The sequence below is a fragment of the Nannospalax galili genome, unplaced genomic scaffold (assembly GCF_000622305.1).
Source record: "Nannospalax galili isolate Female #2095 unplaced genomic scaffold, S.galili_v1.0 scaffold227, whole genome shotgun sequence".
NCBI lineage: Eukaryota > Metazoa > Chordata > Mammalia > Rodentia > Spalacidae > Nannospalax > Nannospalax galili.
The window spans coordinates 9,310,749-9,323,819 of NW_008360303.1; the positions used below are offsets into that span (position 1 = coordinate 9,310,749).

At 42.6% G+C, this 13,071-nt stretch overlaps 1 protein-coding gene across 2 annotated transcripts in view; it reads left to right on the forward strand.

The window, feature by feature from the left end:
* The first annotated feature begins 12,509 nt into the window (after window positions 1–12,509).
* Window positions 12,510–13,071, forward strand: part of Edem3 (ER degradation enhancing alpha-mannosidase like protein 3) — an 84,961-nt gene continuing 84,399 nt past the window's right edge. For both annotated transcript variants that reach the window (XM_017795897.2, XM_008824283.3), the window contains exon 1: window positions 12,510–12,902. In XM_017795897.2, coding sequence (XP_017651386.1) covers window positions 12,745–12,902 — 158 coding nt within the window. In that variant the 5' untranslated portion in view covers window positions 12,510–12,744. The remainder of the gene's footprint in view (window positions 12,903–13,071) is intronic.

Below are 13,071 nucleotides of genomic sequence, written 5' to 3' on the forward strand. Positions count from 1 at the left end.
TATTTCTTTCTTAATTTCTCCTTTGACCCATTCATCATTCAGGAGTGTGTTGTTTAATCTCCATATGTTCATGTAGTTACTAGGGTTTCTTCTGGTGTTGATTTTAAGCTTTATTGCATTGTGGTCTGATAGAATGCATGGAATTATTTCAATCTTTTTGTAGTTGTTGAGGTTTGTTTTGTACCCCAGTGTATGGTTGAGTTTGTAGAAAGTTCCATGGGGTGCTGAATAGAAAGTATATTCTTTGGTGCTTGGGTGGAATATTTGGTAGATGTCTGTTAGGCTTATTTGATGTATGGTATTGTTCAATTCAGATGTCTCTCTGTTAAATCTCTGTCCTGTTGACCTATCTAATGGAGACAATGTGGTATTGAAGTACCCCAGTATTAATGAATTGGGATGAATCTGGGTCTTAAAATCCTATAGTACTGATTTCATGAAGTTGGGTGCACCAGAGTTTGGTGAATATACATTCATGTTTGTAATACCTTCTTTTTCAATTGTTCCTTTGATCAGAATGAAGTGGCCCTCTTATTCTCTTCTGATTAATTTTAGTTTAAAGTCTATTTCATCAGATATTAGAATTTCCACGCCTGCCTTTTTCTTAGTACCATTTGCTTGGTATATATTTTTTTTCCATCCTTTCACCTTAAGGTGAACATGAGATGAGTTTCTTGAAGACAAGAAAAAGATGGATGTTGTTTCTTCATTCATTCAACTAGTCTATGTCTTTTGACTGGGGAGTTCAGTCCATTGATATTTAACATTATTAATGAAAGATGTGTAGAGTCCTGTCATTTTTATTTCTGTGTATGATCTTGTTGTAGCTGTGCATCTCCATAGTTATACCTTCATTAAGTTTCTTTCTGTAACCCCTTGTGTATAGTCATTCCTTTCTTCCGCTGTTTGTGTTGCTTCAAGAACTCTCTGAAGGGCTGGTTTTGTAGACATGAATTCTTTCAGCCATTTATGTCATGGAAGATTTTTCTTTCTCCTTCAAGTACAATAGACACTTTGGCTGGATAAAATTATCTGGGTTGGCATCTGTGGTCATTTAGAATTCGGAATACTTTGGTCTAGGCTCTTCTGTGTTTCATACTTTGCACTGAAAAGTCAGCTGTAATTCTGATGGGTTTTCATTTATATGTGACTTGTTTTTCTTTTGCAGCTTTGAGTATTCCCTTTGTTCCATTGTACATTTAGTGTTTTTACCATGATGTGCCATGGAGAGTTTCTTTTCTGGTCCTGTCTGTTTGGTGTTATATATGCTTCTTGTATGGGCATTTGTATGGGCACGTCTTTCTTTAGTTTTGGGAAATTTTCTTCTATAACCCTGTTGAAGATCTGGTCTATACCATTATGCTGAGATTCTTCTCCTTCCTGTGTACCTATGATGCATGTTTGGTCGTTTTATGGTGTCATACAATTCCTGCATATTCCATTCTTGTGTTTTCTTAAATTTTTCATAATCTTTGAGTGGTCTAATTCTTCCACTTTATCTTCCAGTCTTGATTTTTTTTTTTCCATTTCATTCATTTTATTAGTGAGGCTTTCTCCTGTCATTTCTAATTGGCTTACTCAGTGTTTTACTTCTTTCTTCATTTCAGCCTGAGCATTCTTCAGTATTTCTAATTCTTTTCTGAATTCATTCAGATATTTATCCCTATTTTCTTTCAGTTCTTCGATATCTTTCTTTGTGTGTTCTTTAAATTCACTGAATTCTTTTATCATGTTCATAATTGTTCTTTTGAGGTCCATGTCCTGTGTTATCTCTAGGGAATTCTCATCGTACTCTTCTAGAGGACTGATGGTACTTGGTGGTGATATATTATTTTGATTTTTCATGTTATTATTTTTTCTCTATGACTTTGAGATGTGTTTTTCTTTTGTAGATTCTGGTTCTTGTGTGAGATTCAAGCCTTCCTTTGTTGAGTTTTGCTCCACTTCTTTTTGTAAACTTTATGTGCCTTTGTGGTTTACTTGTCGGGCATGAAAAGCTGGTTGGTCTAGACTTCAGGTTCTTTCTTTTGATTTTATATTGGAGTGGCCAAATTGCTTACATCTTGCTGTTCAGGAGTTCCCACAGAGGCCAAAGTCAGATGAGTATCAGATACTCTCATCTTTTCTCCTAAAGTCTGGATCTCATCAGGAAAGATGCTGGCCTCAGGAATTTGAGGGCTGGGCTTCCCTGGGAGCAGGGCCCAGGAAAGATGCTGGCCCCCAGGGATGTAAAGGGAGGTGGGGTGAGAAGAGGCCTGAGGGCACATGGGGACTACAGGGAGGAACTGAGTTGGTCTGGATGCAAAGTATCAGGAAGCAGTGGAGAGTTTGGGCCAAGAGGTCAGTCCATGTGCCTGGGGTGTCACAAGAAATGATGGGTCAGTCCCCATGCTAAGAGGAGAGATGGGGTGGGGGAGCTGGGAGGGTGAATGAGGTTGGGGGAGTCAAGGTGCAGTGGGCGGCAGCAGCCAAACTTACCCAGGCAAGGTGCTGGCTCCAGGAAGCTGTGGGGTTGAGTTGGCCAGAGACACAAAAGGTTAGTTATTATTTTTATTTTATGTGTATGCATGTGTTGCCTGCATGTAGGTAAGTGTACCAGTGTCATGAAATCCCGTGGAGGTCAGAAGAGGCTGTTGGATCCCCTGGGACTGGAGTTATAGACAGTTGTTAGGCTGCCATGTGGGTGCTGGGATTCAAACCCAGGTCTTCTGCAAGAACAACCAGTGTTCTTAACCACTGAGCCATCTCTCCACCCCCGAATTTTAAAATTTTTAAATTGAAGTTTTGTGATTTTTCTGCAATATAATTGGATGGTATTTAGATCTCTTCCCCTATCTACACCCCCCTCGCTTCCTTCTGCCCAATTTAATGATCTCTTTCTATATATAGTCTATAGAGTCTAATTTGTGTTCCCAAATGTCCTTCAATGTGAGTACATCCACTGGAGCCTGGTTAATCTACCAAGAGTCTCATCTTTGAAAGAGACTGTCTCTCTCATTGTCAAAAGTTCCTTAGGTTGGGTTAGGGTTTCTTACCCACTTCCCCATGTCTATGCTTGTTTTTTTTTTGTTTTTTTGTTTTTTTTTTCTGGCTTGATGTTGCATTCAACTTGTGCATCCTGCCACCATTGCTGTGAGATCATGTAACTGATCCACTATCTGAAAAACCTTATTTCCTGTGGCTATCTACCACCTCTGACTCTTACAATCTTCCCATCCACAACGATCCCTGAGCCTAAGGAGGCAGAAGTTTGATACAAGTGTCCTAATCAGGGATAAGCACTCTGTAGCCTTTTGTTCTCTGCACATTGGTCAGTTGTGGTTCTTTGTGTTGATCACCATCTGCTGCATAAGGAAACTTCTCTGGTGAGAGTTGAGAGATGCATTAATCTATATAACAATCAGTCATTAGGAGTCAGTTTGATATTATTAGCTGTTTAATAGAAAACTAGTTTTAGGCTCTCCCGTATGCCCTGTGTTCTGTCTAGCCTCAAGATCCTAAGCCTGACATCAGTGTCAGGTATGGGCTCCATTCTATGAAATGGACCTTAAGTCCAATTAAAGAATTGTTGATTAATCCCATGATTTTCACGCCACTATTGCACTCTTGGGCATATCTTGCCAGGCCAGTTGTTGTTGCAGTTCACAAGATTCATAACTGGGTAAAGATAATGATTATTTTTTCCTTTTGGTAGCTTGCATAACATCCTCCAGCACTACAAACACTAGCCAGTAGAGATAAGGCTCTGAAGTCAGCACCAGATTGATTTCTCCTTGTTTGCTCTATATATAGCTCATGTATGTACTGTCTTCAGCAAGAGGGTATTACCCCATCCAGTTCTTGTGGGCAACCAAGAGCAGGAACAATGACCAGTATTGTTTGAGAGTCTGTGAGACCCCTGGTCAACAGCTTCAAGAGAAGGAGTCCATTCCTGGTTTTGAGGTTTTATTTTTCTAGCCTATGATATCTAGGAAACCTCTTATGATCTATTTTATAATGTACAGGTATATATTTCATGAAACTTCTATAGTGGTAGGTTTCCATATGGCCTTTTTCTAAAGGCCTTTAGTATTACTTATCCCTCCCCATACTCCCTCCTCTGCCCACCCTCCCCTTCCCCACTCCATTTAACCCTTCCACTCTAATGTTCCCTGTTCCTCCTTCCTATCACTGCATGCTACCACCTCTCCCAGGAACACACACACACACACACACACACACACACACACACACACACACCCCTTGAAAACCTTAAAGATTAGGGTAATCCTAACTTCTGGAGAGGATTTATTAGTTTCTTGACCTCTCTGGATAAAAACAGGATTTTAGTATTAGTGATTCCAAGACATGTGGACTGGGTGAAATATTTTAGAGACACTCCCGCCATTTCCCAAACAAGTTGTAAAGAGCTGGACTGTCGGGATATCTTCTGGCTGCTTCATGCTTACAAGGGTGACAGGATCCTCGCTCTGGAATAGGTCCACCAGCCTCCAGTCAGTATGGCATGCAAGGTCATGGTTGCAGTCCTTAGAAGTAGAGAACCCAGGATTCAATCAAACTTGTAGTTTTACACAATTAAACTGTGTGTACATTTATTCCCTGCTTTCACACCTCTAATATGATTTTTCATTGGGACCTCTGCTCACTTTGTTTGGCCACATAAATTGAGAAAAATAAAACTTAAAACAATCTTTGGGTAACTGGTTTGTATAGAATGTAAATGGTCAAACTGGGTTTACAACTTTAAAATTCTTTACTTTGTGTATGAGTGTTTTGTCTGCATGTATGTAAGTGCACCACATGTGTACAAGAGGCCAGATGAGGGCATTAGATCCTCTTGAAATGGAGTCACAGACAGTTATTAGCCACCATGTGGCTCCTGGGAAGTGAACCTGGGTCTTCTGCAAGAAGCCAGTGCTCTTAACTGCTAAGGCATCTCTCTAGACCCCTGGAGCTAAGATTTTTAATACATCTCACTCACATACTACTCAAAATGCTTGGGAGTAGGCACAACATACATGTGTATGCAGAGGCAGACCATTTAATGGGAGTGATCTGAAGTGGCACAGGAAAAATCAGCTAGACACTTTATTACAGGATTCTGGAAACCTAAATAGAACACCCAAATTGGCTGCAAGTGCCCAGAGAAGAGCCAGAAGGCTCTGAATATAAAATTTGCTTAATAGTTGTGTAGATAACAATAAAATCCATCAATCTTTAGCAGTGGGCTGACAATCATACATTTTCATGCGTGGCATCACTGTGCTAACCTCATTACCTGATGTAGAAAAAAATGTGATGAACTGCAAAAGGCATCTGTGGTATCTAAAACCACAGCTCTTAAAGTTTTAGGTAAAATTGTGTATCTGGGGGTGGTAAATTAATTTCACATGGAGATTAATCTGTAAAGAGACTAAGAATGATGTACATGTTGTTTTTGTTTACTTGAGAGTATTTCTCTCTACAGCCCAGTGTTGTGGAATGCTGTCCTGCCCGCATAACAACCGTTACCATCTGTTCTAGTTTGCTGTCAATTGCTATGACAAAACACTTTGACCAATACCAATTTGGGGAGGAAAGGATTTATTTGGCTCACATCTCCATGGTCACAGTTCATCACTGAGGGAGCCCAAGGTAGGGAACTCAGGAGCTGAAGCACAGGCCATGGAGGAATGCTGTTTATTGGCTTGCTCCTCTGACCTGTGCTCAACCTGCTTTCTTATACGATACAGGACCACCTGCCCAGGGTGGCACCACCCACAGTGGGCTGGGCCCTCCCACACTCAACAATTAAGAAAATACCCCACAGACATGACCATAGGCCAGTTCAATGGAGGAAATTCCCCAGTTGAGGCTCCCTCTACTCAGGTGTGTCAAGTTGACAACTAACGTTATCCAATTTATTACACATGGAGATTAATCTGTAAAGAGACTAAGAACAATGTACATGCTGTTTTTGTTTACTTGAGATAGGGTCTCACTCTTCAGCTCAGTGTTGTGGAATGCTGTCCCACATGTATAGTAACCATTACCATCTTAATCAGAGCTGTTGTGATTACCCACAAGAGACCCTCACAAGACTGGGCCTGTTGATACGTCTTCATAGGAGAATTAGGGAGGGTTATCATACCCTCATCTGAGATTTCAGCCACACCCTCCTTCCTGCATGCCCTTCCCAGCTTTGTGGAATTCTGCCCCAGCTGTATGTGGTCTTGGGAGATGCTGGTGGAAGGTCAAAGGAGGGAATTCATCTACACAGCCTTGGGAGATCATGTTGGCTTGTAGTGCTTCATACTGCAACTGTTTGGGGTCACCCATGCCCAATAAACTCTTTGGTTCACCAAGCTGGGCTTGGATAGAATCATTCATTTGGTATGACACTAGTCATACCAAATTTGGGTAAATAGAGGTTCATGGCTCCCCAGAGAAAGTGAATACAATATCCTGGCTCTCCTAGAACACCATATGTAGCCCAGGCTGGACTGGCATGCTTGGCAATCCTCCTGCCTCAGCCTTCTAAGTGCTGGCATTACAGGTGTAAGCTACCATACTTGAGGTATGGGGAGTACTAAACAAGTGGCTTATTTTTATTTATCTTATTTACTATTTTTATTTTATGTGTATGAGTGTATTGCATGCATATATGTAAGTGCACCATGTTATGCAATACACAGGGAGGTCTGAAGGGGGTGTCGGATCCCCTGGAACTGGAGTTACAGACAGTTGTTAGTCATCATGTGGGTGCTGCAATTGAAACCTGGGTCCTCTGCAAGAACAGTCAGTGCTCTTAACCACTGAGCCATCTCTCCAGCCCCACTTATTTTTAATTCTTATGTGTCCAAATGCTGAGATTGCTCTACCTAATGTTCTTTTACATGATTACTTTCATCCTGAATTTCATACATCATAACTTGCAAAACCATCTTCTATATCCTATGGACAATGGAGGTTAAGCTGTGTTTTATATTTATTTTTAAATTCTTTGTGGTTTGTTTGTTTGAGACAGGGTCTTCCTGTAGCCCCAGAAAGACTGGAGCTCTCTATGTAGACCAGGCTTATTTTTTTAATTCTTAAAAAAATATATTTATTTTATGAATATGAGTGTTTTGCCTGCATGTATGAGTGTTTTGCTTGCATACATGTCTGTACACCACATCCATGAAGTAGACATGGAGGCCAGCAGAGGGTACCAGAACCCCTGGAACTGGAGTTACAGATGGTTGTTAGCTGCTGCGTGGGTGCTGGAAACCAAACCCGGGTCCTCTCCAAGAGCAGTAAGATCTCTTAACCACTGAGCCATTTCTCCAGCCCCTATTTATTTATTATTTTTAATTATGGTCATAGAGGGGGAGTATGTGCATGTGAGTACAGGTGCCTTTGGAGGCCAGAGGCCTTGGATCCCCCTGGAGCTGAAGTTACAGGTGGTTGTGAGCCACTTGACATGGATGTTGGAAACTGAATTTGGATCCTCTGCAGAGCAGTATGAACTCTTAATTGCTGAGCCATCACTACAGTACCTCAGTGTGCTTTTATAAAAACAAAGTAAGGGACTAGGCAGATGGCTCAGTTGGTAAAGTGCCTGCCCCACAAACATGAAGACATGCATTCAGATCCCTAGTACCTACAAAAAAGAACTCAGCACGAGATGTGTGCCTGTAATGCCAGTACTGGGAAAAAGGAGACAGGGGGATCCCTGGAGCTTGCTGGCCAGCTCGTCTTGAATTGGTGAGTTCCAGTTAGAGACTCTGTCTCAAAACAGAAGGTGGAGAGCAACAGAGGAAAATACCTGATGTCAGCCTCTGGCCTGTATGGCCAAATACACGTGCACACACATAAACACGTAACACATACACACTGCAAAAGTCAAACCAAAAGCAAATCAAAAGCTTACACAATTTTCTGACTTTATTCTACAACCTCCTACAACTTCAAATGCCTCAAGGATGAGGCCACCTCTTTTCAGAGGAGAGAAAAGTACCTTGTGTTTATATGCACATTTACTCAATATGGGGATGAGGCGTGTGTGTGTGTGTGTGTGTGTGTGTGTGTGTGTGTATGTGTGTGTTTTCTTTTGGTCTTTTTGAGCCAGGGTCTCTCTGTAGCCCCAGCTGGTCTGGAACTCACAGATATCTGCTTGCCTCCTGCCTGGCTAGGGATGAGGCTTTGTAGCTCATGCAAGGTCTCTATGGCAGAAACTGTGGCTTATTGTGTAGCATGCAGTTCTAGAAGGGTTAAGATTTTGGACAGGGAGGCTGTGTGAAGTCATCAAAACAAGAAAATGGGCAGGATTCAGGGCAGAAATTAGAGCCAGCACTCTGGGCAGCTGCTCCCACCTACCCTGGACTCCTACTCTCACCCACTGCAACTTTTCCTTTCTACTCTACAATAATGATAAGTATCAATGATTACTATTCATTTAGCTGTTTTGAAATTTTCTAAATATTATTCCATTATCTTCACAAAGGTCCTGGAAGAAAAGTACAGCTAACAAATCATTTAATTCTTCCCCAAAATGCTATGAAGTTGGCCTTATTTTACAAATTAGGGAATTAAGGCACAAAGACTTTTAATTGTTAGCTTAAGTGAATATGACTAATAGGCAGCAGAGCTGGAGCAGAACCATTGTTCTCAGCTTCTATGATACCTGTGTGGGATGCTGTTGAATGATGCTAACTTAAAACCTGCAGCCACCAGGAACTGGTGAGTGGGAACTGTGTTGGTGGTGTAAAATGAAGATTTAAGACCAGAGAAATTGCAATAAAGACTGGGCTTTGCTTCTGATACAGAAAGTAAATGGAAAACGGGTATGAAATGAGTAAGCACTGACATCAGATACAAGAGCTATGTCTCTCATTTGAGGGCTGTTGCTGACATCAGTAAGACAGATGACTTAACAATCTCAAGCATTTTGAGTTTCTCAAATCATGGCTGAGAACAAATCATCTGAATTCCTGTTTCCTTTCTAGAATTTGGATAAGTCAGTCAGCCATTCAGGGAGTCAATACACAACATTTACTGAATACTTTTTCTTTTTTTCATGAAACACCCCTTCTGGTGTCTTAGCATCATTAGCTGTAAATGTAGAATAAATTATGCCTTGATTTAATATTTGTAGGGTTCATAAGAAGTTTTGAAAATTCCCCTTGGAAGGGGAACCAAATGGGAAGTCATTTGAAGAATGATAAAATTACCGCTCCCAAATTCCAAACTAGAGTTTTAGGAGTAATGTGATCTGTAGAATTGAAGAAATCATTTGGGGGCAACTGCTGTTCTGTGGCCAGACTCACACAGCTGGTCTAGGCCTCCTGGGACTCTTCCTGAGCCATAGTATTAAAGTAAAGCTTTTCCCTTATGTTTTGAGTCCATATGGTTCTACCCACTGTTCCTTCTAACTTCTGACATATCCTGGCAGGAAAGTGAACATACGTATTTACATAAGATACAAGGCTGTGCAAACGAATGATTAGCCTGTTAAAGGGCACCACTTGATAAATGTCTCTTCTTATTACTTTTAATGGGCTCTACTCATCTAAAAACTGTTCTATGTTCTTTAAAAGTCCTTATTTTTCTTGTGTGCTTTCTACCAGCATCTTCTCCTGTACAGTACCAACCTCTCTCAATTAACTCCCATATCCTTTTTTTAAAAAAAAACACTAATATACAGATTTTAAAAATAATGAATGTAAATTTTTCCAGGAGTCCATAAACTGCCAATTAGTTAATAATTTCTTCCACTAAGGGGTTAAAATGGGTTCTCCTTTGAAATGTACTTTGTGAGTGTATTTTTCTGTTATGAATATGGGCCTGACCTTACGTATGGTAAGTTCCAATAGTTTTTAGACCACTCCAGAGATTCTATTTATGATTTTGCAGAGGTTAGTGAAAAATGGACTCAACTATTGGCTAGAAATTGAATCACAGCAAAGGAGGAAAAGATGTTTGTTATTCAGTGTGTCAGCAAAGGGCATGCTCTGGATTTTCATTATACCCTTCTAAAATGCAGTGTTAGCTTTAAGACAAACAAAAATTCAGAGAATGCTAAGCACTGAGAGCCAGTACTTTCTCTTTAGTATGTTGTTTCTTAATCACTAACTTCTTTTAAATAGCCCAAAGGCTTGTAAGTCTTAGGATGAGAACACCACGAAGGTTAAAAAACAAAAACTGGGTCATTGTCAATAATCCACTCCAAATAACTGACTTGAAAAATATATCTGAAAGTTATTGAGTACTTTTTTATTGTCTTTGTTCTTAGTTTTCAAGTACTGTATGATTGCTGTGGACCCTTAGCATGTGGTATTCTCTATGTGAGAGTCAAGACCAACTCACAGGTATTTATTTAGTTAACTTCATCAAGGCTGCCAAGGAGAATCTGGTTTGGAAGCAATGCAAGATTGCAGGTTTGTTAAAGGGATAAAATGAAGTCAGAAATGACTTCATGTGTTTTTACAACGTCCATGTAAGTACATAAAAGGGCTATATTATTTCCAATTTATAGATGAGGAAACTAAAGGAGTCAAATATATTCAATATTTATTAAACATCTGTAGTAGGAGAGACACAGTGCTAGAAATTTTAAAGTGGTTATTTAGAAATAAGCTAGTTAATACCCTTCAAATGATTACAATCTAATGGGTATGACAGACTATGAAAATACACTAATAAAGTCACAGAGGAAGAATAGGAGAGAGGGTGAATTGTGCTTGCTGGAAAGTTTTAGGGGGGTTTTGTGGGGATAGAATCTAAACCAAGCCTTAATGGGTTGTGGGTGTTGGACAAAGATGGCAGGGTAGTGGAGGAGATAGAAGAGACTTAGAAAGGACCCGGGTGAGAATTTATGTGGTTGTTGCATGGGACTTGAGGGCAAGGAGGCAGATGAAAAGTATTCAGAGGGTTTACAGATGCCTTTGATACCTACTCAGTGGCAGGGTAGAAGACAGTAGGATGGCAGAATAGCCACTTAGCCTATTGCAATGGGTCAGCAAAGAGGTAATGAAAACTAGAGCTGAGCAGAACTGGAAACAGAAAGGTAAAGATCTCAAAGACAGCAGAGACAGAATCTGTGTAATTTGGAAACTAGTTGGATACCAACTATGAAAGAGGAGAATGATTTGAACATAGTTCTGACATAGTAACTTAAATAATTTTATATTTGAGTTTCCCTTGGACCAGACATAAGGAAAACTGAGTGGGAATGTAGGTATAATGATCAGGATTGATAATAATCTAGAAATCAACCATATAGATTGGATAGTTGAATCTAAGTAAGAAACCACTAAAGAGTGATTAAGAATACAAACAGATAAATGTTTTTAAAAAAGGAAATCTTAAGGAAGCATCTGTATTTTAAGAATGAGTGGAGACGGGGAAATGAAGGAAGAAATGTTACTGATGAAGCCTGAAGGGTCAGAGAAGAAAGGCCTCAATGGTATGGCACTGAAGTCAAGAAGTTTCCAGATAGCTGAATACTGCTAGGTGTACAAGTAGGAAATTTACTGTGGCCACAGAGGTCACATTCAAGCTCAGTTCTGCATCCATCTGCTGAATTATCATAAAAGAAAGCAACGATGTCTGCAAGAGAAACCCACTTGCCGTTTTACATGGTTAACCTGGGACTCGGCCACCGCAACTCATTGCAAGGTCTAATCTTCACTAAACTTTTAAAACATGTTTTTACTTTTGCATCGCACACTCTCTCCTTCCATGAGCTCTTAAGATAACTATCGTCAATTATGCCCCAAGTGTCCTCTTCATTTCTGTGGTCCTGCTCAGGGGTTAGCTGCCGAGGCTTCTGAATCAGAGGCTGGCTGGTATGTAATCCAGTAGCGTGGTGGTTTGCTAACTTCCCTAATCCTCGGTTTCTTCATGCGCAAAAACGAAGGCGGTGAGACTTACATATTAGAAGAGAAAAATGTACGAGTTAATGAAAGTAAAACCCTCAGTATAATTCTGTCAAAGGCTCCACTCATTTTGTTGTTTGTATTCTATCATTTCCCCGAGGGCAGAGGGTTATTCTAACACTGTTCCCCAAGGCATACAGTACCGACCCAGAGACAGCAAGTCTCATCCGCCAGCCCTCGCGAAAACATCTGCAAAAGAGAGGGGTGAATAGTTAACCAGTTCATCGAACTCGGCAGCCCACCAACGAGGGCTGGCTGCAGGCGGTGTAGAAAGCTGGAAACCTGCATGGCCCTCAGAGGACTACAAGTCCCAGAACGCAGCGCGCCACTCTGGGCCGAAATTTAGCTAGGAGCCTGCGCGTGGGGTTGAAGGCTGGAGGAAGCGGTGCACGCTGGGACTGGTAGTCCCCAGGTGGCAACTCCGGGGGTCGGAGGTGGGTCGAAGGGACTACTCTCTGCCCAGTCCCGCCTTTTGTCCACGTCCCCTTTCTCCTGGCCAATGCCCTGTCCTGTAGCTGCGGCCAGCCCCTCTCGGAGGCTGTTCCCATTGGCCCTGGGGCTCACCCACCTCGGCCCTACCCGGAAGCAGCGTTGGGGAGGCGGTTTCCTAGACTACGACACCGGAAAGTTGGGGGAGGCGCTCCGGGCCGCGGAGGGCGGAGGGCGGTGGCAGCGCTGGCGCTGGGGACCGACTCGGTTGCTTCGGCAAACATTTCGGCGCCGGTGGCCGTCCGCCTCATTCCACAGCCCGCCCTCGACACGGCTCGCAGCCTCCTCGCCGCCGGCGGTCGGCAATGTGGCCCACCGAGCGGGTGTAGCAGCTGCGCGTGCGCGGAACCGCGGGGCCATGAGCGAAGCCGGCGGCCGGGGCTTTGGGTGCCGGGTCCCCCAGCGAGCGCCATGGAGCTTCGTGGCCGCGACCGCTGCGCTCTGCCTGGTGTCGGCCACGTCGGTGTGCCGGGCGGTAGCCGCGCCCATGAGCAGGGAGGAGAAGCAGAAGCTCGGGTAAGGGTGCGTGGCAGCCGGGTGGGCTCCGGGAGAGGCTGGCGGCGCCGAGGTGCCTGTCATCGCGTCCCCGGCGTGCAGTGGCCTCTCTCGGTCGCCGCTGCCGCCCGAAGACCTCGGTGCGGTGGCCCGGGTCCCGGAGGGTGGGGGCGGCTCGCGCGGCGTGACC